This window comes from Mustela lutreola, chromosome 1, assembly GCF_030435805.1.
Source record: "Mustela lutreola isolate mMusLut2 chromosome 1, mMusLut2.pri, whole genome shotgun sequence".
Taxonomy (NCBI): Eukaryota; Metazoa; Chordata; class Mammalia; order Carnivora; family Mustelidae; genus Mustela; species Mustela lutreola.
Window position 1 is genome coordinate 229,975,622 of NC_081290.1, and position 26,194 is coordinate 230,001,815.

At 53.5% G+C, this 26,194-nt stretch overlaps 2 protein-coding genes across 4 annotated transcripts in view; one reads left to right on the forward strand and one right to left on the reverse strand.

The window, feature by feature from the left end:
- MAP6 (microtubule associated protein 6) overlaps window positions 1-4,207 on the forward strand; it is a 71,036-nt gene extending 66,829 nt beyond the window's left edge. The window contains exon 4 of the mRNA XM_059188668.1: window positions 3,108-4,207. Coding sequence (XP_059044651.1) covers window positions 3,108-4,065 — 958 coding nt within the window. The 3' untranslated portion in view covers window positions 4,066-4,207. The remainder of the gene's footprint in view (window positions 1-3,107) is intronic.
- A 10,918-nt stretch (window positions 4,208-15,125) lies between these two features.
- Window positions 15,126-24,575, reverse strand: SERPINH1 (serpin family H member 1). Of its 3 annotated transcripts, XM_059188687.1 has the most exons (6): window positions 23,726-23,896; window positions 22,191-22,234; window positions 19,112-19,767; window positions 18,671-18,769; window positions 18,348-18,580; window positions 15,126-16,123 (listed from the first exon to the last, which is right to left on the reverse strand). In XM_059188687.1, exons 3-6 carry the CDS (start codon window positions 19,722-19,724, stop codon window positions 15,821-15,823), a joined length of 1,248 nt encoding a protein of 415 aa, XP_059044670.1. In that variant the 5' UTR covers window positions 19,725-19,767; window positions 22,191-22,234; window positions 23,726-23,896; the 3' UTR covers window positions 15,126-15,820. The 3 variants fall into 3 exon arrangements, with proteins under 3 accessions (XP_059044670.1, XP_059044678.1, XP_059044662.1); XM_059188695.1 differs by lacking the exons at window positions 22,191-22,234; window positions 23,726-23,896 and adding an exon at window positions 24,471-24,575; XM_059188679.1 differs by lacking the exon at window positions 22,191-22,234 and having other exon boundaries at window positions 23,726-23,895.
- Between the last annotated feature and the right edge of the window lie 1,619 nt (window positions 24,576-26,194).

Here is a 26,194-nt window from a genome sequence, read left to right on the forward strand (position 1 = left end):
TGTCACTGCATCTAATGGGAATGGAGGTCACCGTGTGTTGTAATCTGTAAATGTCAAGAATCGTGATTTCATATCCCTGTCCAACAGGATCATCCGATCCTCTGTTGTAACAGTTCCTGCATTTGTATTATTCTCCCCATTTCACAGCGGGGGAAACTGAGGTCTATAGTAGTTGAGTAATGGCCCGAGATCTGGCCGGCAATACACAGCACAGAAGCCAAGATAAACCCAAAGGGTTATTCTAGTTTACGGGCAGGTACGCGGGCAGGAAGGAGACAATCCGCAGCTGGCTGGGGGCCGCAGATGTGGTTGTGCGGGTTAGGCCATGCCCAAGGACAGCTGGCCCGTGGGCTGAGTGGGGCTGAATGCAGCCCATCTCCACTCAGCACCCGGCTTCATCTCCCTCACACAGAAGGCACTGTGCATGTGGCTTCTGCCAGCCTTACTGGGCATGATGGGGCGTTTTTACAGATGGGGAGACTGGCAGAGCACCGTGGAACCAAGTGATGGCCAGTCAGGGTCAATGTGAGTTTTATGTTGCCTTTGAGGGTGGGTCTGTTCATAGGAAAACCAGCTGAGGCTGCTTTGGGTTGTTTTTTTGTGTGTGTTTTTGGTTTGTTTTTAAGATTTTATTTTAAGTAATCTCTACACCCAGTGTGAGGCTCGAACTCACAACCCTGAGATCAAGAGTCACACACTCCACCAACTGAGCCAGTCAGGTGCCCCAAAGCTGCTTTGGTTTTTTGTGTTTTGTTTTGTTTTTAAGATTTTATTTATTTATTTGAAAGACAGAGATCACAAGTAGGCAGAAAGGCAGGCAGAGAGAGAGGAAGGGAAGCAGGTTCCCTGCTGAGCAGAGAGCCCGATGGGATGGCGGGGGCGATCCCAGGACTCTGGGATCATGACCTGAGCTGAAGGCAGAAGCTTTAATCCACTGAGCCACCCAGACGCCCCAGCTGCTTTGGTTTTTAAAAATGAATGTTTAATTTATAAAAGTAACACTTTAAAATCTAATAAAATTCAACAATCTCCTTTAAGGAGGATTTTAAAACCTAAGTAATTCAGTTCTGCTAAATAACTTAAATTATTAGTAATTTACAATAAAGTAAGCTTAAAAATATAATTATTAGGTTATCATAAAAGTTCCATTGTTGTTTTCAAAATTTATAAAATTGTCTAATACCTTTCAACTTAAAAATCACAAATTTGAATTAATTATTCCATTATACATTTTTAAAAAGATTTTATTTATTTATTTGACAGAGAGAGAGATCACAAGTAGGCAGAGAGGCAGGAAGAGACAGGGGGTAAGCAGGCTTCTTGCTGAGCAGAAAGCCCGATGCGGGGCTCGATCCCAAGACTCTGAGATCATGACCTGAGCCGAAGGCAGAGGCTTAACCCACTGAGCCACCCAGGTACCCCCAATATGCATTTTATATTGGAATCACAAAGCTCATCTCTTAGACATTCTGATATGCCAAATTATTTTAAACATCACAAGTATTTTCAAAAATAAATCTACACAGACTTTTCCTTAACTTAATCCCTAAAAAGGGTAATATTATAGATTTGATTTTATCATTTCTATCTTCATTCTAAACCTTCCCATGAATAAGGAAGGATACTTACTAAGGAAACAGGTTCCTAGCGAAAGCAAGCTAGAGTTATTCATCCAAGCAAATTCGGGGTTAGCCCCCAGGTGGCCGAGAGGCCCATTGAACAGACGTGGGGCATGGCACGGGAGCCCCGGCCTCCAACATGCAGGGAAGTGCATTTTGCCCATGTTGTGGGGCTGTTCCCCGTTTCATGCCAGCCAGGGACGCTGAGTCCGTGTCCTGCCAGTGAGCAACGCAAGGGGACAGAGCGCAGGCCCCGGGAGTGGAAAGACCCAGACTCTAGAGTCCATGCAGGTCCCTCACTTTCCACCCCACTTCCTCTCTCGGGACCTCAGTTTCTTCATCTGAAAAGTGAGGGTGATAACATCCATGTGGCTTCATGGGGTGACTGGGGTGCTGAAATGGGCTCTGAGAAGAAGCAATCTGGAAAGTGGACTGTGCTGGAGGTGTATGAGGGTCGGTGACACCGGCTGAGTGGCCGTTCCTGAGTGGCGAATTTCAGCCTGGCCTGCAGGAATGAGTGTGTATTCTCAGCTAGACTGGTGGGCTCTGAATGTGGCAAGGTTTGCCCTTGGTGTCAGTGATGTCACCTATTCTCTGTGGACAGGCCAAGGATGAGGTGGGGGTCTGCAGTGAATCCTGGTGGGAGGCTTGGACTCGGTAGCAGAGCCTTGGAGTAAGTGAGGGCAAGGGCCCAGGGATGGTGGAGGGAGCCAGAAGCAGGGACAGAGCAAGGGGAGCAGGGCCTCCTCACTGCCTCAATGGGGAGCCCCAGCCAGTCACCTGCCCAAGGTGGGGGCAATGGCAATGGCGTGGGCAACAATGAGGCACAATGTAGATAGAGAATTTAAATGCACTGATAAAACCTATCGAAAGCCAGTCTGCTTTTTTTTTTTTTTATCACCTTATGAAAGCGATTCTAAACAATGTTCATGATAAAATACTTTCCCCCTGGCAGGGACAGTGCTCAGAGGGACATTCCCCTGACCTCTTTATTGTTCCTCTCCACAGTTACCCTTAGCAAGGGATCTGGGGAGGGGACAGAGCCTTGGAAGGCCCTGAGAAGACAGTGCGCTGGCCTATGGGGCCATCTGAGCAGACAGGCTTGCAGGAGGGCCCAGCTACCACGGAGGCAGGAGGAGCAGCCTGGGTGGACAGTGGGGTAGATGGGCTGCTGCGACACCCAGCCCACAGGAGGACTCTGAGTCCAGCTCTGGTACTGCCCTTGTCACCTGGGGACCACCCTCTGTGCCACGCGCAGGTTATAATCAATTGGCAAGCACATTGAATGACTGATTCCTGAGCCTACCCCTCACTCCTCCCCATGTTCTGTTCTAAGAACATGCAAACCAGATTTTCCTCTCAGCTCTCCAGCAAGAGCTGCCCTCCCCAGGCTCCACTAGGCCAAGACTTATCAGGCAATCTGTGCTCTGCCTACTCCTTGGCCTGAGCTTGGGCCCTCACAGTAACTACCTCTCTCTACCCCCGCAGGAGCCAGGTCGAACTCGCCAGTGATTCACGTAAGAATCGAGGTCCTACAGCCACAGAGCCAGACAAGGATCAAAGTCCTGCGGGCCCAGGGCCTCTGAAAGATCAAGGTCCTGTGATCCAAGAGCGTCCGAAGGATCAAGGCCCCACGGCCCCAGAGCCTCTGAAGGGTCAAGCTCCTGTGGTCTTGGCACCTCTGAAGGATGTGGGTCCCATGGTCCCCATACCAGTTAAGGATCAAGATCATGTGGCCCCCAAGCCTTTAAAGAATGAAGGTTCTGTGATCTCAGCGCCAGTGAAGGACCAAGCTTCCTTGGTCCCCGTGCCTCCAAAGAATCAAAGTCCTATGGTTCCAGGAACAGTTAAGGAGCAAAGTCCCATGGTACTGGCATCTGTCAAGGATCAAAGCTCCATGGTCCCTGAGTCTGTGGCTCAAGGTCCCACCGTCCCAGCACCTGTCAAGGATCAAGGTCCTACCGTTTCAGAGCAGCTGAAGGGTCAAAGTGCTACAGTCAGAGCACCTGTAAAGAATGAAGGTCCCATGCCCTCTGGGCCTGTGAAGAACCAAGCTCTAGTGTTGCCGGAGCCAGTCAAGGATCAAGGCGGAGCAGTCCCAGAGCTTCCGAAGGATCTCGAGCCTGTGCTTGCAGGACAGACAAAGAATCAAGGTCCTGTGGTCCCAGCACCAGTCAAGGATCAAGGTCCCGTGGTCCCAGAGCCTCCAAAGAATCAAGGTCCTGGGGTCCCTGAGCCTGTGAAGAGTCAAGTTCCTATAATTCCGGTGCCTCTGAAAGACCAAGACCTTCTGATGCCACCACCAGCCAAAGACCAAGGTCCTGTGGTTCCCGAGCCTCTGAAGACTCAAGGTCCCAGGGGCCACCAGCTGCCCACTGTCTCACCTCCACCCCCAGTCATGATCCCAACCGTCCCCCACGCAGAATATATTGAGAGTTCCCCCTGACACTCACCCCTTGACATGCCAAGGAAGGAGCTGGCCGTGGAAGTGCTCCCTCCCAGGGGCGGCGAAGACACATATTTAATCTGCATGAAACATGTACCATATAGTCTTGCTGGAATCTAATAAAACTTCTCCCTCTGGCTCAGCAGTGTTTCTCTTGGGCTCTCCTTGAGTGTGTGTGTGTGTGTGTGTGTACATGTGCACACACAAACATGTGCTCACATACACCATGAACATTTAAAATTGGGCATGCAGGACTCTGAGAAATCCCAGCTCCTGCGAGTAGACAGCATAAGATGGGAAGGGGTGAGAGAAGCTAGGAGATTGGGGAGGGGACCCCATCACGAGGATGTGGGACAGGACAAATCCATGTTTCTTCTTCACTCTCACACTCCCACAGCACTTCCTTTCTGACACCACATGTGGAACAATCATCTGACACCAGCTGGTGTCCTGCCATTTGACTCACTTCTGACATCATTTATCTGGTTCCAGACCCCCAGGTTTTGAGGGCTAGGTCCCACAACACTGTCCCCATACCCACATTTCAGATGCCAATGGCAAGTCCCAGGTTATTACTTATACTTCTGACTGTGGGCTATAAGTTGGGATTTCCACAACCCCTTACCTGGGTTCCATAATTTGCTAGAATGTCGCATAGAACTCAGGGTAACACTTACTTAGGTGTACTGGTTTACCATTAAAGGATAAAGGATACAGATGTACATCCAGACGGAAGATGTGTATTGAGTAAGGCATGGGGAAGGTGCATGAAGCCCTCACCAGGCACACCACCCTCTCAGTACCTCCAGCAACCCAGAAGTTCTTCAAACCCCATATTTTGGGGAGTGGGGGTTTTGGAAGGCTTCATCATGTAGACACGACACATTATTAACCCAATATCCAGACCCTGTCCGCTTTCCAGAGGATAGGGGTAGGGCTGAAAGTTCCAAGCTTCTAACCATGGCTTGGTCTTTCTAGTGCCCAGCACCCATCCTGAAGCTATCCAGGAGACCACCAAGAGTTGCCTTGTTACAGCAAAAGAAAGTCTTATCACCTAGGAGGTTCCTATCACCTAGGAAGAGTTTTAGGAACTCTGCCAGGAACCAGGGACAGAGACCAATATTTTCTATCATTTCACAGGTTGGGTCCCATGAAAGCTGAGGAACAGGTTCCAAACCACAGTAGGCTGAGTCCTAGATTGGTCAGAGTTGAAGCCTAAAAAGGAAAGAGGAACAGGGACCCAGCTGGCCCAGGGTAATTCTGGATGACAGTTGTTAGCCAAGGGTTCAGTCCTAAAGCTCATCCAGAGGTCATCTTTCTTTCTTTCTTTTTTAAGATTTATTTATTTATTTATTTATTTGACAGACAGAGATCACAAGTTGGCAGAGAGGCAGGCAGAGAGAGAGGAGGAAGCAGGCTCCCCGCTGAGCAGAGAGAGCCCGATGCGGGCCTCGATCTCAGGACCCTGAGATCATGACCTGAGTTGAAGGCAGAGACTTAAATCTAAACCCACTGAGCCACCCAGGCGCCCCCAGAGGTCATGTTTCTTTTTTTCTTTGTTTCTTTAAAGATTTTATTTGACAGCGAGAGAGAGAGAGAGAGAGAGAGAGAGAGAGAGCGCGCATGAGCAGGGGGAGCAGCAGGCAGAGGGAGAAAGAGAAGAGCCTCCCTGCTGAGCAGGGAGCCCGATGTGGGTCTCAATTTCAGGACCCTGGGATCATAACCTGAGCCAAACACAGACACTTAACTGGCTGAGCCGCCCAGGCACCCCCAGAGGCCTCTGATCGGGAGTCCCAGGACACTCATGAGGGTAGAACTTAGCGTCTGCTAATCCCCATTCAATGTCCAGGACAACCCAGCTAAGGCTTCCAGAACAATCCTGAGGTCCCTCATTCATTTACACACACAACGGACTTTTGCTTAACATCCACTTTGTCTTGCTCGGTGTTGGGCATTAAAGTCACAGGGGTAAAGAAGTCTCAGTCTCATGAGAATAAAAGGTGGTGTGGGATGAGGCCCAAGGACACAACTAGAGGCGTGGTTTTGAGAGGACAGTGAAGAGGGAATTCTTGGTGGGGGGAGCCAGGAAGGCTTCTGGGAGAAAGAGGCCATGGAGTACAGACAGCCTGGGGTCTCATGTGGTGTGGGTACAAGGTAAGCCCTTTCTGGAAGTCCTTAAGTGAAAGGAACCCGATTTGCATGAGAGCTTAACCAAGGGGTATGGCAGGGCTCTGTGGCAAAAAACCAGGTCCAGGAAGAATCTGAGGTCCTGAGGGAGGGAGGCAGACTGGGGAAGAACACCGGGGCACATCTAGGGCCAAAGCTCCACCTTGGTCAGAGATGGGTCCTGTGAAGACACCACTGTAGGGGCCAAGACAGCCCAAAGATAGTGGGGGAAACTCCACTGTTGCCCCCACCAAAAGCCACTAAAACCAGCTCCCAAGGAGCACTCCTATCCCTTTAGGGCCTTTAAGACCCATTATGGACACTAACCCCCTTTAAAGGTCTCTTTCTAAAGGGGTTCCTTTTAAAGGAGCTCGGCTGGGTTGTTAAGAGAGAAACCATCACAGAAAGTACTGATGACTTCCAAATAGTTTTTTGAGCAGTTGGCCCAAGACAGCCTCCTCGGCCCACTCCCAACAGCACCAGGGTTTTCTGCTCCCAGAAACCTCTCTCCTCTCTCTCTCTCTCTTTCTCTCTCTCTCTCACACACACACAGGTTTTTTCCTGGCCCCACACAGAGCTTGCTGCCATACTAGTTCTTAGAGTCAGGGCCCTGCAGAAGAGAAAGGCCACACTGATGTGAAAGGAGTGTTGTGCGTGGAAACCTTCCTCCTTTCAGTTCTCCCTCTGACCCACACACCCAGTCCTGTAACTCACACACCCCCATGGGCCAGGCCAGTGATGGGGCCATCTCAGAGACGTGGAACCTCCAGGGGCAGGCGTCCAGGAGGTCGGGAGGGGGGGGGCAGGTTGGGGGGGGCTCTCTGGGAGTCAGCTCCACGTGCGGGAGGTTAAAGCTTTCCCAGTGACAGGGTCCCAACGAAAGAGAAGTGGGCCCAGTTCAAAGCTCTGGAGACTTTTAAAAGGTAGGACAAGAAATGCACAAAGAAAGCTGAGAAGGCTGGCCCCAAGCTGTAAGAAGAAACCAGGGACCTTCGGTGCCAGGCCTTAATGCCCAGAGTCAAGGGCTGAGAGAGGGCAGATGAGGACCCAGCTGTGGCGGCTGGTTAAGCAGCTTCAGCTGGGGAGCAGGCTGACCTGGGCTCCAGCCCCGTGCCAACCACCTCAGTTTCCACACTTGTAAAGCCCTCCCAACAACTATTAGAGATCGTGCAGGCTGGGCTGGGGGGAAGCCTCCAGCCCAGGGCTGAGCTGCCGGCCTAGGCCCCATAGACCAGCTCTCCACTGCATAGGAAGAGGGCCCAGTGAAGGAGGTGAGGGCCAAGGCCTCCTGTCCAGGGCTGGGGCCGGAAGAGGCAGGATAATGAACTCTCAGAAGCAGACTCCATTCCCGGCCTGATCCTTCTCAGCTGCAGCCATGTCCTGGCCCGCTCCCCGGCACCTGGCACCTCCACCCGTCCTCCTCCCTCCCAGGTCAAGCCCAGATGCCGGTGAAAGGACCCTCTGCCTAACCCTCCACAGGCACAGACACAGAGCACCACCAAAGGGTTTGGGCGCCCACTGAGGAGGCCAGGAGGGATGGGACAGGTTGGGGAGCTCTCTGCAAGGGGAGGCTCCCGTTCCAGGCCAGTGCCAAGCCCAGGTCGGCCTGCGTCTGAGCCCACATCCGAGACTCGGGTCCAAAGATGCCCAAACTCAGTTCAAGGGCCCCTGAACCTGGCTGGAACTTTCCTACCAGGGATCCTGCCCCAGTGTGTTGTCTGCCTGCTGGCAACGCAGTGGAGACACCTTACCACACAGTGGGGGACAAGGACACGATGCGTGTGGATCCACGGTAGGCCACAGGGGGCGGGGGGCACTGGGGCGGTACCTTTGGTAGTCTTTGTCTCGGGCAGCATGGGCCATCTAGAGGAAAAGGATGGGGAATGAACCCTGAGGGACCCAGTTCTCAGAAACCTGGAAATGTTCGCGGGTTTGTTTTGTTTGGGGGTTTTGTTTTGTTTTTTGTTTTTGCACCAATTTCCAGCCCTCCACTTCTAATCCAACACTACGACATGCCCACTCTACCTGCTAAGTAAATAGGGAATCTGTCCTCTTTCTTTCTGGCCATCCCCTTTATACCTCACAATTATCCCAATTTGTAATTCTGCATGGGAATTACGTCACAGTACTCAGGGCACAAGAAATGTGCTTTTCTTTACTCTGATAAATCAAACGAAATCTAGTTGGAGTCCCCTCCTCTCACTGCCAGGGTTGGCAGAACCTCTACTCTTATTAGTCAGTTACCAGGAGGCTGCCCCCCTCCCTGGGGCCAGTCACAAACCCAGGCGGCTCAGGCCATCCAGAGAGGAAGACACACTGGTTACCGCTGCAGCTACTCCCAGCCTCAGCCAGGCAGACACTGGTGGCCCCAGGCCCCAATACCATGCTTGGCTGGGAGCTCCCAAAGCCTGCCTAAACTGAGTGGTATTTATGCCATTTCTCCCGGGACCCCTGTAACCCATCCCCCAGAGGCCCCACGATCCAGCTCGCCAGCTCCCTGCCCTTTGTACACACACCCACCTCCTTCCCCAAGTCAGGCCACTCTACCTCCTCACCCATCAAAGAACCTACACTTTTTTTTTTTTTTTTTTAATTTGAGAGAGAGAGAGCATGCCTGCCTGCACACACAAGGAGGGGAGGGACAGAGGCAGAGGGAGAAGCAGACTCCCTGTTGAGCCCGGTGCCCAATGTGAGGCTCAATCCCAGAACCTTGAGACCCAATGACCTGAGCCAAAGCAGACACTTCACTGACTGAGCCACCCAGATGCCCCCAAACACCTACACTTGAACCCCCTCTCCTCCTCAAGCAGGCCACTTTAACATCCTCAACGGGCTTAGACCTAATTCTTGGGGGGCATCTCACACTCCCACCAGCAATGGAGGAGAGCTCCAATTCCTCCACAGTCTTGTCAACACTTGTTATTGTCCCTTTTTTTTTTTTTTTTTTTTTTTTATAGCAGCGATTTCTTTGCTGATTCCAAATCTTCCACTTTTTCTTACACATCCAGTGTGTGTTGAGTGGATATCCAGGAATCCAGGCAACTGACCGCAGACTGGGGCAGGAGGGTGGACTCCGTTTGGTACATGTTGAATGGGAGACACCTGTGGGACAGTTGGGGAGGGGTGTCTAGGAGAATCCTGGATGTAGGGGTCTCAGCCTTGGACGGGGCTCTGGAATAAAGGCAGAGATGGGGACCTCATTGAAATTTGGGTCTCCCCAGCCCTGGAAAGATATGTGAGGCCACAAGAGAGGGTGTGTTTACTCAGGCAGAGTGTGGAAAGTGAGAGGAGGAGGGTCTAAGACAGAGCCTTGGGAAACACCAGCATTTAAGGGACAGGAGAGGAAGGAGCCCCTGAGGGGAGCCTGCCAAGCAGCAGAGAGGTCAGAGGAAAATTAGAAAAGAATGTCGCCTCCAGGAAAGCATCAGGGGAGAAGGGGCCTACAGGATCTGAGACCATGAGTGCTTCCCTCCCATATGGGTTAAGAAGTGTCCACTGAACCAAATGGGTAAGAAGTCAGTACATGTTGAAGTTTTGTGATGAAGTTCATTATACTGTTTTCTCAACTTTCATGTATGCTTAAAATTTTTCCTATTTCAAAATGATTTTTTTTTAATTCCCATTGCACTTGCAGTAAAGAGATCACTGGCGAGCTTGGCACAGAATCTCTGGAGTGGAAGAAACAGGAGCCTGATTCTAGGAAATGAAGGAGGAAAAGGGAGAGAAACAGAGTATATTTTCACCCTGATGCTGACTGACACCCCAGAGAGCGATCCCTGAGCCCACACACCTCAAGTATTCTGAGAAAAGCGATGACTGTGGATGACAGTCATCAATTACTTTATTGGTAATAAATAATTACCTGGCCTCCCACCCATTGGGACCATTCTCAGGTAGGCCCAGCAACAAGCCAAGAGCTCTTTCTCGAAAGGAAGAAAATTGCTCACCAAGGAGAGCCTGGATTTGCTCCTAAATCCTAGACGGTTCTTCTATCAGGGATCAAACACCACCCTCATTGGCCGCAGATAACCAGAATCCCTTTGGGGTCATCGAAGCTCCTGGAAGAGCTGCCTTCCCTTCCGCCTGGACCACCCAGAAGTCTTCTCCTGCTCTGGAAGCAGCTTACAGGCAACTCAGTAAACTCAGAGCGGCTCACCAAATCGTGGTAGAGATTGCCTCCCACACACACAGAAGCCCAACAAGGGTACTTTCTTTCTTTCCCTTCGCGGGATATGATGGTTAATTTTATGTGTCCACTTGACTAGGTCACAGGGTGCCAGGTGACTTGGTAGTGCATTTTTCTGGGTGTGTGTCTGTGAAGGATGAGATTAACAATTCAATCTGTGGCCTGAGCAAAGCAGACTTTCTCCCCAGGGCAGGTGGGCCTCACCTAATCCGTTGAAGGCTGGCTTAGCACAAAAGGCTGAGTAAGGGAGAATGTGCTCTCTGCCTGATTGTCTTCAAGCGAAGACATTGGTCTTCTGCCTTCAGACTAGAATTTACACCGTCTACTCACTTGCTTCTCAGGCCTTCGAACTTGGACTGGAACTATTATCATTGACTCTCCTAGATCTCTGGCTTGCCAACTGCTGACCTTGGGGCTTCTCAGCTCCAAAATTATGTGAACCAATTCCTTACAGTAAATCTCTTTATATCTATATCTATCTACAGACATTTATATCTATATCTGTATCACATATGTCTGTATCTTCTACTAATTCTGTTTCTATGGAGAGTTGTTAACACTAACCCTGACCACAGAACACCCAGAAACTTCACTCGGGGGGCAGGATTTATGTTCTTATGGGATTTATCTCCCATTCTCAGCACATCTGTGCCTCATCAGTGCATCTGAAGCACCTGCTACTTTCTACTCTCCAAGTCCTAGGAACATGCTATAGTCGATGGAGCAGGCAAGGATGCTATCCTGTCATTTGGGAGGACAATCAAAATCCCCAAAGATTAAATCATAGCTGAGAACCAGCAACTCGATGGGTTTCAAGATGAGAGGAGAGAGCTATCCTGCTGTCTCTGCCAAGAGAAAGAAGACTGCTTCTGGTGTTCTCCATAGAGGAAGAGAAAAAAATTAGCTTCAGAAAGTTTCACATCAAGTGACAAAAAATATGTACATTTGCTCACACAAACACACGCACATAAAATCCACACCTCGAATAGCAGCTACAACTGGAATCCTCATCTGAGCAAGCCACTGATGGCTCCCTGTCACTCTCTGAGCCCCATGCCTTCTGCACAGACCATGCCGGCAAGTTAAAGGACACAGTACAGACACCATCCCTGCCACTTTGGAGTCTTTGATGACGGCACAAATTTCTGTGATTCTCCTGGAGTCGAACCATTGTTTCAAGCTATTGATTGGTGAGAAGGAAACAGACATTCCAGGAGTTTTCACTCGTCCCTTTTCTAGGAGAATGGCCCTTATTCATAGGCCTGGAGAGTCATGCGTGAATTCCACCTATAAATTTCTTTTTTTTTTTTTTAAGATTTTATTTATTTATTCAACAGAGATCACAAGTAGGCAGAGAAGCAGGCAGAGAGAGAGGAGGAAGCAGGCTCCCTGCTGAGCAGAGAGCCCGATGCAGGGCTCAATCCCAGGACCCCGAGATCATGATCTGAGCCAAAGGCAGAGGCTTTAACCAATGAGCCACCCAGGCGCCCCCCACCTATAAATTTCTATTGTTAACCCTGAAACTAAGAGAATAATTCCAGGACAGGTCCAGCGTCTCACTGGGTGCCGTGAGCCTGGACTTGGGTCTAAACTCCAGTGACCGCTCGGTCCACTTGAGCCCCTGCACAGTGCTTCTCTGTGTCCTCAGAGATTAGCATTACATAGACTCAACGTCTGCTCACCCCTGAAAAGGCTATTTTCCCTTCACAGAGCACAGTTCTCTGGCAAATGGCCCGGGAAAGATTTGGTGGTTGGGGAGAACTGAAGCTCTCTCTCATAGTGGCTCCAGTCAGGCTCCCATAGCCCGAAAGGTAAGTGTCTGTCTGTTTACTGTTTTGTTGCTTCTGTTCTACAGATGAAGGACTTAGAAACAGCCTGTTTGGTCCCTTTGGTCCTATTTGGCCTCTGAACAATTAACCTCTGCTGAAGATACGTAAATTAGGGTAAGTTAGACCCTTCCGATCACTGCCTGACTTCTGATGTTCCAGAAGGCCAAGTGCTGCTGCGTGTGCTCTGCTCCCCGGGGCCCCGACATTTCCACTGAAATCATGGAGCCCCTTTCTGTGGCAGCATGCTCCGCCAGCATCCTTAGCTTCCAGAGAACAAGCAGCACATCGTGTTTAAAGACACTCCCCTTGCTAACATAGTTCCTAGCATCTTGCTGAAGGGAGTTTCCTACAGGCTCCGTAATAGGAACTCAGGAGTGTGGAGCTTGGCTAGGGGCTATGTGAGTGGGTCACACCTGGTAAACCCACCTCAGCTTTCCTCCCTCCCTTAGTCTTTGGGTTCCTTCCTCTATTTTTTTTTTTTAAGATTTTATTTATTTATTTATTTGACAGAGAGAGAGATCACAAGTAGGCAGGGCAGCAGGCAGAGAGAGAGGGGAAGCAGAATCCCTGCTGAGCAGAGAGCCTGATGCGGCACTCGATCCCAGAACCCTGAAATCATGACCTGAGCCAAAGGCAGAGGCTTAACCCACTGAGCCACCCAGGTGCCCCTTCCTCTATTTTAAAGCAAGAAATTCCTGGCGTTTCAGCATCAATAAAGCACAGGTCCCAATTAAATCTGGGGTTCAGCCAACAAGCTAAGTCAACAATGAAAACCAGCCCTCATTGCCCAAACTGGAACACTGAATCTAGGACCTCAGGTAAATGTATCCTATATTACAAATAAAATCAGGAATGCCTGGGTGGCTCAGTTGGTTAAGTATGAATGGAATTAATCGATTGATTAATTAGTTAATTTAGGCTGATGAAATGATATTTCTGCCTCCATGGACTAGCACCCACAGAAAACGTTCCCACCTATGTTTTCCAGATTTTGTGCTAATGGGAATTAGCAAAGTCCTGCAATGCTTTGGGTGTGCACACGTCCTCCTTCTAGACTTGACTCCAGGGCCAGCCCCCAGAGGCAGGTGAGCATGGAACTCCAGCCGTGGGACTGGAGACAAGGGGAGTGAGTGGGCCATGAGAACGCCTGCCTCTGGCAGGTAGCCTGCAAGCACACCCAGCTTTTACTGCTCCTGTAGTCAAGAGGTGGAACGTGTGCCTCACCCCTGGGATCTGGGCACCTTACGACTTGCTTTGACTGACAGAATGTGAAGGAGGTGATATGAGGCCAGGCCCCAGGGCCTTAGCTCCTGACTTCCTCCTCTCAGAATCCTGAGGCCACCGTGCCAGGGAAAAGCCAGGTCGCAGGACCACAGGTCAGATCTGTCAGGCTCTGATGCCTCAGCCGCCAAGCACCAGGGCATCTGCTGGGCCACGTCCTTTGAGTGAGCATCTGTTAGTCACCTCCCCTGTACCAGGCCTTGTGCAAGGTCTAGGATGCGGCAGGACACAGGCAGACCAGGGCCTGCTCTCAAGGAGGTCTCAGCTGGGGTCTGTTTCCTCTTCCATAGGTGTAGGATCACAGGGATCCTTGGGGTTCAGGGAATCCTGTTGGTGACTGTGGAGTGTGGAAGTCATGCCTGTCCACCACTTTTCTCCTCCACAACCAGGAGGCTTGTGTTTCCATAGAGGCCAGGCCTTGTCGTTGACCTGCTGGGTGGCCTTGGGCTGGCCACTTCACCTCTCTGAGCCAGTCTTCTCATCTGTAACATGGGACAGTAGTGGCTACCCCTTAGGGAAACTCTGTAGAATTAATGAGATCACCCACAGCAGGGCCAGACCCATAGTCCACACTCAGGAGAAAGTTAATCCCCATCTCCCCACACCTGCCCAACACTCAAGACCCTCACAATTGAGCAGTCCTCTCTCGGCGACTTTAACAACCAGCATGGTGAGAATGACAGGACCTCCCTCCAATGGCCTCCGTTGGAAAGCTCACACAGGGCCTGGATGGGCCACTGGAGGCACTGTCCTGGCATTCGGCCCCAGCCTGCCCTTGACCTGTCCCCCTCTGCCACCTACCTGCCACCCTCCATGCCAGCAACTCCACTCTTCACTGTGAGGCGGGAGCACAGACTTCTCACCACCCCCCGGGATGTGCCCAGATGGCAACAAATGGCCTCAGGGCCCCCTTTGTGTCAGGGGGTTGCCGCTCCCCCATCCGAAGGCCTGATTTCCTTTCCTGCAAGCTCCCAGCTGGTGAGGGAGCTGCTGCAGGCTGAACTCTGGGTCCTGGAGTCCTTGTCTAGTCTCTGCGCATCCCTGAGCTGTGCTTGTAGGGTTAGGATGATCATTAGGATGATCACTCCCGCCTAACTGGGCTATTGTGGGGAATAAGCGGGACGACATACATAGACCGTAAGCAGGCTACACACCTTTAGAATCTGGCCAGGTCCCCTCTTGCCCTTCCTAGGTGGCACGGAGCGGGAGCTAGCCAAAGTACTAGAAGCAATTCCAGCTCAGCCCCCTGGCTGTGCTGGGGGTCTCTGCAGGTTATCTCCTTCAGCCTCAGTCATCCCACCACTAACACAGGGGTAATTCCTACCTATCTAAGCTGCTAAGAGGTTTGGATAAAATTATATCAAGTGTTCAAGTCTGGAACGCCCTGGGCTCCAGCACTACCATTCCTGCCCCGCAGCCACCTCTCCAGTAAAGCCAGAGGCAAGACAATTTCCCCAGTCAGGGTGCACCGGCCCTGCGGTTATCTGCTGGCATTTCAGGGCCTGAGATGGGCCCTAGCTCCACAGAAGGAGCCCTTGTCCTCTGGGAAGAATGACCTGGGAATCTCAAATCCAATCACCCTCCAACCTCCAACAAAATTTCACTGGAAAAGTTTTATTGAAAAAGAAATTGTACAAATAAATTCTTGGTTTGACAACAACAAAGGCTCATTTCCCCCCTGCCCTCCCCACCTTTGAACATCTACAAAAGGAGAAAAAAAAAAGTTCATCCCCATGATGCCTGATCAGAGTCTGCCCATGAGTGCCCCCCACCATGAGCAGGTTCCTGAGCCCTCTCTCTGGGGCCAGGGCCATCATGGGGGTGCTTATCCCAGGGCTGCAGCACCTCATTATTTTAGAGGGGAATTGGGAGTGGACTGGAATAGAGCTGGAGAGAGGGCTGAGGTGATGGTAGGGTCAGGAAAAGAGGGTCCCCATTCCACAGGGCTGGGCTGAAGCCCCCTAGCTCGATTCCGTCTCACAGATGAGAAAGCACTTGGCTATAAATATGAACACTGATTGAGGCAGGCTTAATCCCAGGATGCTGAAGGCAGGACACGCCAACTGCCCCAGGGCCCACAGAATGTGGGGTGTCCGGGCTCAGCATCATGGTATCTGGGGGCCCACATCCAGACAGTCAATTCTGCCTGGGAAGATCTGCTTAGACACCCAGGAAACCTGCTCTGTTTTCCCACCCCCACCCCATGGCACATCCAAGGTCGGTACCTCAGCTACCCCCCATAGCACCCATGTGTCTCAGGAGCCTTGGGCTACCTCCTGCCATCCCTGGGGCCCTACAGCTCATCTCGCATCTTGTCACCTTTGGGCCGGACCAGGCGCCCAATGAACAGCAGGGAGCCGGTCTGGGTGTCTCGAACCAGGAAGATGAAGGGGTGGTCAGCGTAGAAGAGCTTGGGACTGCGCAGCTCCTCACGCCCATAGATGTCCTGGTCAAAGGGGTTGCCCTCTGTGTCCCACTCGAAGGCGGTAGCGTGGAACACGCTGGCCAGGTACAGGTCCTTCTTGCCTGACATGCGTGACAGGTCTGCCTTGTTCTTGTCAATGGCCTCAGTCAGACCCAGTCCAGCCAGGTGTTTCTGTGGGAGAAGGGAGGTACCAGGTGAGGTCACATTGGGCAAGGCTCCTAGACCCTCACCCTCCGCCCATACCACCCATCACCTCCTATGCTGTCTGTTCCCCTCCTGGTCCTTTTCTGTGTGCTGGTCATGACATGGGCCCTCTGAACCATGGCCTCATCACTCTCATGACAACCCTCCAAAACCTTCTAATCACCACTTCGAAGATGAGGAAACTGAGGTTGGGAAAAGGGAAGAATTTATCCCTGGTCCTGCCAAGCAATCCGGATCAGTGCTTCTCAAAGCAGGGGTTGTGGACGCCACTGTGGGCAGCACCCAGGAGCTTATAGGAAACATACATTTCCTGACCCACTCCCTTCCATAGCCACTATCTCACAGTCTCCAGGGCTGGACCCAGGAACCTTCAATAAAATGTCTAGGTAACTCTTGGCACACTCAAACATGAGGAAGACTAATCTAAGGATAGCTAACCCTGGGAGTTAAAGCCTGTCCAGAGTGACAGATGCCTGGGACTTGCTTCAAAATAATCTGACCAGGGAGGAATGGGTGTGTTTGGGTGAATCCTTATTGGTTATGAGTTAATGAGGGTTGAAGCAGGATGATGGATACAGGAGAGCTCATTATGCTGTTCTATTTTTAATATATTTCCATAGAAAGAAAACACAGCCCCACAAACATGCACACCCCAACCCCCAACACACACACCTTCCATGGCTCTGCAGAGGCCCTGGAAGCCAAGTACAAGCTCTTTCACACGTGAACTGTGTTTGCACTGTAGCCTCACCCCCTAGCAGGTTCCAGCCGTCTCCCTTTCCAAGAGCCTCACTGAACCATCAGCGCCCACAACGGTGTCTCAATGGCCGATACGCAGCCCGGTAAGGAGCTTTCACCACCCCATCTTCCAGGAAGCCCTCCCTCTCCCCGAAACTGCAGCCCTGCCTCCCTGCGACTCAGCACCCCAGCCTCGCTCTGTTTCAGTGCCTGGGCCTGTCTCTGGCCCCCGACTCAGAGCTCTCCCAGAGCAGGGCCCCGGTCCCACATCCTCCCTGGCTCTCAGCGAGGAAATCACAGCCATGGAGGGCTGCCATCTGAGTCCCTGGCAGCCTTGGAACAGCCCACTTCGCTGGCAGGACCAAATGGGCACCTGACCTGGGGTCCTGAGGGTCAGGAGTCCTGAGGCAGGTGTTCCAGGCCCAGCCAGCGATTCCAGTCCCAGTGACCCTATACAAGTTACACCCTTCCCATTTCCCAACTCTGTGTACCCGCTGGACAGGTGTGTCCACTCAGGATGCTAAGAAGACACATGAGAGAAAGGGGGACAATAGAGTCAGGTAGCAGTGACTACAGGAGGAGCTGGGAAGGGCCTAGGACAGGCTCAGGACACAGGGATGGCCCGTGTCTGGAAAGTGCAGCTCAATCCACAGTACAGTCTCACAAGTGCCCCATTTTGTCTCAAGCTTTCTGTCCACTGCATCAGCAGTGACTCTGAATCAATCCTGTGAGGGAGAAGCTTGCCAAGGAACCCTTTCTGGCATCCAAGGCAGGAATGAGATAAAAGCTTCCTCTTTTGAGTACATAAAGAAGTCTCTCTGGACAGACAAGGCCACTCTGAGTTTTCACATTGAGAACTAACTACAGCTCCACCACTGACTAGCCAATGTGACCTCAGCGAGTCCCGGCTTCTCTCGGAGCCATGGGCCACCACCCAGGGTGGTCACAAGGGGAAAAGACTGTTGAGGACGTGGCTTTGGGTTCCGGTCATGGCTAGTGCCACACAGCTCGCAGCCATTGTTAGTCTTACTGCTGCGTCTGAGGTGGGCTTGAACAGGCCGTCACTGGGGGCACCTCAGACTCTCTGAGGGCACGGCCTGGCACCAGCCGCCTAAGCCACCATCTGTGTGACTCTGGAGAAGCTGTTTAACCTTCCTGAGCCTCCAATTCCTCATTTGTAAGGAGCTTAATAGCCCTACCTGATGAAGCTGTTTTGAGCATGAAAAGTTTAATATATATAAAGTACTCTGTATACAGCAGGCGCCCCATTATATTTAGCTACTGAGATCATCATCAAGTTCCCAAGGACAGGTTCTGTGCCTCCTTCCCCAGCAGCGCCCAGTCCTGCCTGGGCATCCAGAGGCTCAGGACAGCCCTGCTGAGCAGACAAATGGGCACCCCAAGCACCCCTCTCCTGCAGGCCCTGCAGCCCCCAAGCGGAGCCACCCCTCACCTGCAGGTCATGGGTCACCTCTACCACCCCCTTGGGCAAGGAGATGGCAACAGCTTTCTTCTGCATCTTCCCCATCCAGATCTTCAGCTGCTCCTTGGTCAGAAGCTTCTCCAGGCGCTCCAGGGGCTCCACGTGGTGCGGCATGAGGATGAGGAGGCTGGACAGCTTGTGGGCCAGGGGCATCTCCACCATCTGCAGCTTCTCCTTCTCGTCGTCGTAGTAGTTGTAGAGTCCTGAGGGAACAGCAGGGAGGCCGCTGGGCGGGCCAGGCCTCAGGCACCCTCACACCCCCAGCTGGGCCCCCTACTTGACCAGGCACCCACCTGTGCGGTGCATCATCGTAACCCCAACAGTATACGAGCGGGTCACCATGAAGCCTCGGTTGTCCACCATCTTGTGGTGGAACTTCTCGTCCCAGTGCGCTGTAGTGGGAGGCAGAACAGGGTCAGAAACAGGCCCCGGCTTGGGAAACACGCCTTCGTTCCAGTCTTTGGGGCTCAGCAGCAGTCCCGTTCCCCTCTGAGCACCCACACCCTGGAGTACATGCTTCCCCCACTTTGGGGGACTGGGGTGCTGGCCCTAGGACACTGCCAGAAGCTATGGGTCTCTACAGTCAGGGCCTGGCTGTTTCCATATGATGGAGAATACCTTCCGGAGGAGGACCCCCAGCTCAGCCACTACCCACCTCCGCCCTCCACTTGGCACCTGTCAGGCATTTAGGCGGCCCCTGCAGAGCTGCAGCCACCACCCCTGCCCAGACTCACGCTTGAAGAACATGGCGTTGACCAGCAGCGCGCCATCAGTCCGCTCCACGTCCTTGGTGACCTCAGGCAGCTTGCCATCGGTAGTCTGCGCAGCCCACTCATTGATGGACTGCAGGGCGCTGCGCTTGTCGCGGAAGTTGATCTTGGAGTGCTCGCAGTTGTAGTGCTGCTTGCTGCTGCGCACGAAGTCCTCCGCGAAGCTCACCGAGCTGGGCCCATACAGGCGGCTGCCCAGCTTCCAGGTCACGTTGCGCGCCGTGCTGTTGCTGAAGGCTCGCAGCAGCTCGCCCAGGCCCGCGTGCACCTCCTCATCACGCAGCTGCTCTGCACTCAGCACCGCCTTGGCCTGGGACGCCGTGGCAGCCTTGCCCCCCAGCGACACGAGCCCCAGGGACGAGGCCACCACCACAGGCGACAGCAGGATGTTCTCCACCGCCTGGTCCTTGGCCATGGCCTGGTACAGGCTGAAGGCCAGGCCGGCACTGCGCTCAGCCAGTGTGGCCGCTTTGGGGCTCAGCTTCTCTGCCGTGCCTGGGGCTGCCGGCTTCTTCACCTCGGCGGCCAGGGCCATGGCCAGGAGGCAGCAAGTGCTGGTAAGCAGGAGGAAGCGCATGGCTGGGAGGCGGATGGTATGCACCACGAAGGACCTGTGAGGGCTGCAGAGAGGGTGGGCCTGAAACCCAGGGTATTCCTCCCTGATGACCATCCCCAGCTTTCAGGCAGCCACCAAGTCCCCTGCAGATGGGAGCAAGAAAGCCCCAAGTTCTGAGGAAACCAGCCCTAACTCAGAGCTGCCCAGATCTGAGGTCTTACTCGGCCCACTCTCTGAGGCCCACTCTCTGAGCTCCTCATCCAAAACAGCGTTTCTAGCAAGCCACCACCTCCTCCCAATTGATTTCTAAGGCTGTACTGACAACACTCAGTCTTAGGCATTCATTATGCACTACCTCCATGCCTAACTAGACTGTGACCTCCAGGAAGACAGGAAATCTGGCCAGTCTGGTTTCCCTGTGTATCTCCAGCGCCTAGCATACAATAGGCCTCAGCTATTCCTGAATGAACAGAAACCAGGGCCACTCGGCCAGACTCAGGGTCCTCAGTTTGCATAAAGATTAGCTCTGATCTCACACCACCCCAGGGCCCTTCTCCCAGTGGCAAAAAGTGGCAGATCGACTGAGGGTCTGCATGAAACACAGGTGCCTGGGCAAAGGATGTCCTGTTGGGACAGACGAAGGCCTGCTCCTCCCCCCATGCCTTTCCTTCTGCCCTGGGATGTTAATGAGTCACTGGTTAGCTCACTCATTAAGTGGGGAAGCCCAGATGCTCCACTCTCTCGCCCCACGGTGCCCTTGCATGTCACCTCCTTGCTCAGCCCTGGTCCCCATTTTCCACGCTGTCGGGGTCTAGGTCTCCATGCCCAAGGCCTGTGTCCTAGCAGGAACAGGACTGCCCAGCTCTCCATGGTCCCTGGCGTGAAGGCCTAGGCACAAGCTGAGTGCGAGGTAGGTTTCCTGAGAGGAAGGATACTGGAGGAGGGGTAGGTCACAGCTCAGTGGAGCAATGACACCCCCTCCCCTTCACCAGAGGCTGGCCAGATGTGTGTTTGCAGGAAGCTGGGTCTACCTCAGGTTCCATTCTGCCTTCCCATCTGACAGTCACTGCTACCCAGGCCCTCTGCTCTATGGCTTCAGGGTGGGCAAGACCCCTCTCAAACCACAGTGGTAGCAGTGGCCCCTAAAACCAGCCTCACTCGCCTCTCTGGGGCCTCCAACCAGGACAGTCTCTCTACATGGGATACATCCCCCCTACTTTCATGCAGGACAGAAGAGATGACAGGGCAAAGGGAAGGGTAGGAAGAACTCTAGTGGAGGCTGGGACCCCACTGCTCTGGCAGATCCCATCTGGTGGCTGTCCGGAAAGTGCAAATTCGGAATCCTGGTGGAAGACCCTCAGGACCCTCAGGACAGATCCTGCAGGCCTGTCTGTAGGAGCCCCGGGTTTCTGGGAAGACTCCACACTATAGCTACCCTATGAACCAGGGCAGGTCCAGCTGCCAGCTCTTTGAAGGTACGGTGTAAAGGGAAAGCAAAAAATGCATGGGAGAGGGATGGGGTGGAGGGAGGCAAGGCACAGAGAGACCTGTACCCTACCGAGAGTCCAGACTGGGGAGATCATCTATCCCAGGGCCCAGGCCGCCTTCCTCCCAGCCCTAGCTCCTTCCCCACCAAGCCTGGAGCCTCAAAAGCAGAATGACCATAGGATTATTGCACAAACAAGGACACCTAAGAAAATGAAATGAAGCACTACTGATGATTATACCAAGACAACAAACATATGGCCACTCTATAAAAAAGCCAACACTAGTTCATACAGCTGTGATGCCAGAGCACAGAACCTGGGCAGAGGCCACGAGCAACTCATTAGAAGAAAGTCAAGGAGCCCAGCTCACAGCTCCGCCACGTGGCAGACACCATCTTGACAGCCCCCACCCACAGCCAACTAGGACCTCAAAGGACTGGGAGGGGCCTTCCAAGAAAGCGCCAAATGACTAGTTTGGGATTCCTCAGGCAGCCACAGAGCTGCGCTCCTGCTCCTGCTCCTGCTCCCACTCTGGCTCTAGGTGACGTGGCAGGCTGGAAACGGAATTATCTGCATCCGCCAGCAGAGGGGGGCTTCCAGCTTGGGAAGCAGGAGGCCTAGGTTCAGGACCCAAGGGGTGCTCCAGGGGCTCCCTGGCCTTGGCTATGAGTAGGCACATCTGGCTCTGCAGGGAGATCCGTGGCTGTGTAGAGGGCTGCCTTGTTAATCCAGCAGCAGTCACGGCAGAGGAAGACAAGTCATGGCAAGCAAGCCAGCTTCCCGCAGCCCAGGAGCCCAGCCCACGTTGCCACAGAGAAATCCCAGGCCCGAGGCCATGGTTAGACAATTTACAGTCCCACAAAGGACAGGAGCCAAGGGCTGTACCCATAGCCAGACTCGGCTGAGACTGGATTCCGGGCTTCTCTAAGAGGGGAAGGGTAGCAAATTTTCAGGGGGTCCACAAGAGAGGATCTCAAACAATTGAGGGAGTCTAAAGTACCTTGAAACTGCCTCAGAGGGAGGTCAATGCCTGCCTTTTTCATTCTGAAAGAAAACAGAAGAATGAGGAGGGTGGGATAGGGCAGAGCTGGGGTGGGTGCTGGTGACGGAGGGCCCTGTAAGGCCTAAGCCCCAAAATGGGACTCTCCCGCAGCACAAAAAAAGGTTTAACCCAGTCCCAGATCCACAGGGACCTTGGAGGCTGTCCACCTCACTGGGCAGTGGGAGCAACTGAGGCCAGAAAGGGGGCAGGGAGGCACCCCAGGTCCCACAGGATCAGTGGGGGTCAGGCCTCCTAGCTCAGGGCTCCTTCCTCCCAGAAGCACCCACAGAGCCCCCTGAGGAAGCCAGGATGTGGTATCCTGTTACACAGCGAGTTAAAAAAAAATTCTTCTGGGAATCCCAGCGACCAGAGACAAAAGGAGTGGATCAGATCCGGAGGCCTCAGGAAGGGGGGATGGGCAGATGAACCATCTGAGGACAGGAGGGTGTGGTACCAGCCAGAGACTTCCAGGGAACCAAGGCCCCCTAATTTTCCTCCGGCCTCCATCCGGGCCCTATAGCCCAGAGGGACATGCTGGACGGAAACGGGAAGAGGAGGGGCCGGGCCTCCTGGCCCTACTGAAAGTGGTTTCATTCTTTCTCCACTCCAGCCACCTCAGGAATGTCCCTGGGCTGGGGGCAGGGAACCCTGGCCTCTGGAAGTAGTACCCTTAACCCTGCAGTTACCCCCAGAACCAGGAGGTGGACAGAGTTAAGAGTGCCTTCTAGTCAGCTAACCTTTCCCTCCTGGGTGGGGGAATAGGGACCCAGCTGTTTCCTCCCCCCACCCCGTTCTGGAAGGAGGTGGGGGAGAAGGTGCTGGTCAAGTTCTTTCTTTAGGTGCCAAATCTACCGATGCAGGCTGCAGATCAGAAAAGGAGCAACCTTTGGTGACCCCTCACAAACTGTGGGGAACCCAAGACACACACACACCCCCCTGAGAAGAGCCTAGACTATTTCACCTCCTTTCCAACCTTCAGGAGGCCCCCCTCCACCCCCAACAAGCCCGTCAGGAGCTGGTCCACCCACCCCTAATGACCCCTGGGCCTCAGCCCCGGAGGTGGAGGCACCATTAACCGTAAAGCTGGCTTGGCCTCCTACCCCAGCTGGAAAGGGCCCCAGACCCCATCTTCTCCCTTCTGGTTCCCGCACAGAGGCGAGTACCAGCATCCTGGCTCCCAGGCCCACTGTTTCCTCTCTGCCATCGCAACCCCTGCCCCATACTTCTGTAGAACTCCTCACTTTGCCCCAGCCTCACTTTGCTCCGACTCCCCGCCCCGCCCTACCCCTACAGGCTCACTCGGCCATCACCATCTACCCCCGGGCTCCGGATCCCAAACGCTCCAGCAGCTCCCAGGGTGCCAGGGCCTCCAGTTCGGGGGCTCTGCGTTGGCCCCCAACCCCTCCCCGAGGGCCTCCCACCCCCTCTCACTCTCCGGAGCACCCCCCCCCCCCAAGGCGCCGGCTGCATGCTCGCCGGCCCCCCGCCCTCACCTGGGCCGGGCGGGCTGGCCCCGGACTAGAGACCCACTCGAGCCGCGGACCGATTCCACTCTCCGCCGCTCCCGGCTCCCCAGGTCTATATATGGCGTTCCCCTCCTCCCGCCCGTCCCGAGAAACTTCTGGAAAGTTGGAAAAGCTTCCGGAGGGCGCCCCGGCTCCGCCACAAAAAGCCAAAGACCTCCCCCAGACCGCCCCGGCTCCCGCCCCTCCCTCTGCGGGCTTTCACCCGGCCCCTGGGTCCTACTGCCCCCCACACCGGGCGGGGCTCGAGGAACCCCCGCAGAGAGGCTGGGCGCTGAGACCTGCACGACCTGCACAGGGTGCGGGTGACCTCTGGTTCGGCGGAGACTCCGGACTTTCGAGGTCCTGGAGATGGGGAGCGGGGGGAGGGCAGTCGTTCGAATCGCTGAGCTGGATGGGACACTGAGCTCCTGGGTCCAGCTCCCAGGAGAGGCGCTCCCTCCTCCCCACATGCCAGCTCACCCCCGTCACACACCCTTCCGGCAGCCCTTTCCCTGGCAGGGGCTCTGCCCCGAGGCGATCCACTCCCCCGTTTTAGAACGGAAACTTAATTAGGTCCCCAGATACAACCCTCCTCAATCAGGGTCCCCCGCCTTTGTCTTAGAGGAGGTGGTCAGAAATGAGAGACCGTTATCTTTCTCCATCCGCAGCTTATCCTGAACAGCTCGACCTCAGCGACCGCCCTGCCCAAAAGGGATCCTAACGGGCCCAATACCTGACCCTAACTCTGGGAAGTTCTGACAGAGGCGGAGACTCCGTGAACGTCGTGGTTTGGCCGGGTCTAGACAAGTGCACAGGAAGGAGAACCTCCTTGACTGTCCACTAAGGAATACGTTGTATGATTCTAAGCAAGTTACTTGCCTTTTCTGGGCCAAGTTCCTTCTTTGGCTGTGAAATGTGCGGCTGTCATTCCTTGCCTAACGCCCCCGCCCCTCGCTTCCCTGTCTGTCTCCCGCTCTCCTCGGTTATCCCTGCCCCCTCCCAGGGCTCCAGGGCTCATTATCAAACCCTCTCACCCCACCCCTCCCACAACTGATAGTCCCTTGAGCCCTGAGCTAAGCTAGGTATTCAGGTCTGTGCTAGGTGCTGAAGCCGCATCTGAGAACAGGATAAAGCCCTGTGGTCAAGGATGTACAGTGTGAGCTGGTAATGCGCACGTTAGTAGGGAACTCCGCAGAAGATTATTTAGGACATCCCACTACCTCTCAGGAGTGCAATGATGGCTAACAGATGAGCCCAGTATAGAGAGGACAGGGCAGGGCAGAGAGACAGGACAGAGAGACACTTCATTCATTCATTCGTTCAACCAATCATTCAGCTGGGCTGAGTGTCTTCTGTGTTCCAGGTGCATCCTTGGATCTTGGGGAGCCAATGAATCTCAGCCGCTGAGGTGAATCATCTGGGTCCCCAGCAGCAGGGGTGGGGGAAGGGCCCTTTCCCTTTCCGGTGGTGACTAACTACAAAGTCTGGGTTAGGCGCTGCTGCTCAGAGCTTGAGGAAAAGGACTGTGGGAAATCTTAGGTTCCAAGAGCTTCAGACTCTTTGAGTCAGGGTCAAAGAATCAGAGAGGACTTGTGACCTCATAGAGGACAAGTGACCATCATAGAAGGTAATATCTTACTTGAGTCCCCATAAAATCTTTGAATCCATCTAGAGAATCTTAGAGTGTTAACTCTCAGAGTCAGAGTCTGAGAGTGTTAACTCTCAGAGTCAGAGAAGAAAAGGAGTAGGATCTCAGAGCCGCAAGGCATCTCAGAGGTCATGGGTTCCTGTATGTGGCCCCTGGCAGGAGCTTCTGCGGTATCCCAAAGGCAAGTGCACAGCCTCTCCTAGAACAGGGAGTTCAAGCCCCACAGACGCAGCTAACCTTTCTTAGGATAGGTTCGATTACTAAACAAAATTGTTCCTCCTCGGTGTGGTGTCCATCTCCTTGGAGTGGCTGTACTGGTTTCTACGTGCCTCTTCCTGCCTCAACTGTGGAACGCTTTTTTTTTTTTTTTTTAGATTTTATTTATTTGTTTGACAGACAGAGATCACAAGTAGGTGGAAAGAGGCAAGCAGAGAGAGGAGGAAACAGGCTCCCGCCGAGCAGAGGACCCCCCCCCCCCCCATGCAGGGCTCAATCCCAGGACCCCGGGATCATGACCCAAGCCGAAGGCAGAGGCCTTAACCCACTGAGCCACCCAGGCACCCCTGTGGAACACTTTTAAGGGTAAGTCCTTGTTATCCAAGGAAGCCTGCCAGGTCACAGGCCATACCCTGCCCTCTACCCCACCCCCATGCACAGCTTGGTGCTCACAGGGTGATCAGTCCCTGAACTAAGAGTCCACAAAACTGGTGGAATAAAGGAAAGGTCTTGGTTTCCAGTGGGTCCAAATCCCAAGAGACTTCCTTTCCTCCACACTCTTCCATTTTTTAACTCTCTGAGGCCTCACCAAC

Bases quoted from the DNA above. Each gene is read 5' to 3' on its own strand.
- SERPINH1 (XM_059188695.1), bottom strand. From the start codon at position 19,724: ATGCGCTTCCTCCTGCTTACCAGCACTTGCTGCCTCCTGGCCATGGCC. The intron at 18,581-18,670 runs GTGGGTGCCTGG...CTGTTCCCTCAG, and splicing joins TACGATGATGCACCGCACAG to GACTCTACAACTACTACGAC. The intron at 16,124-18,347 runs GTGAGGGGTGGC...CTTCTCCCACAG, and splicing joins AGGTGACCCATGACCTGCAG to AAACACCTGGCTGGACTGGG.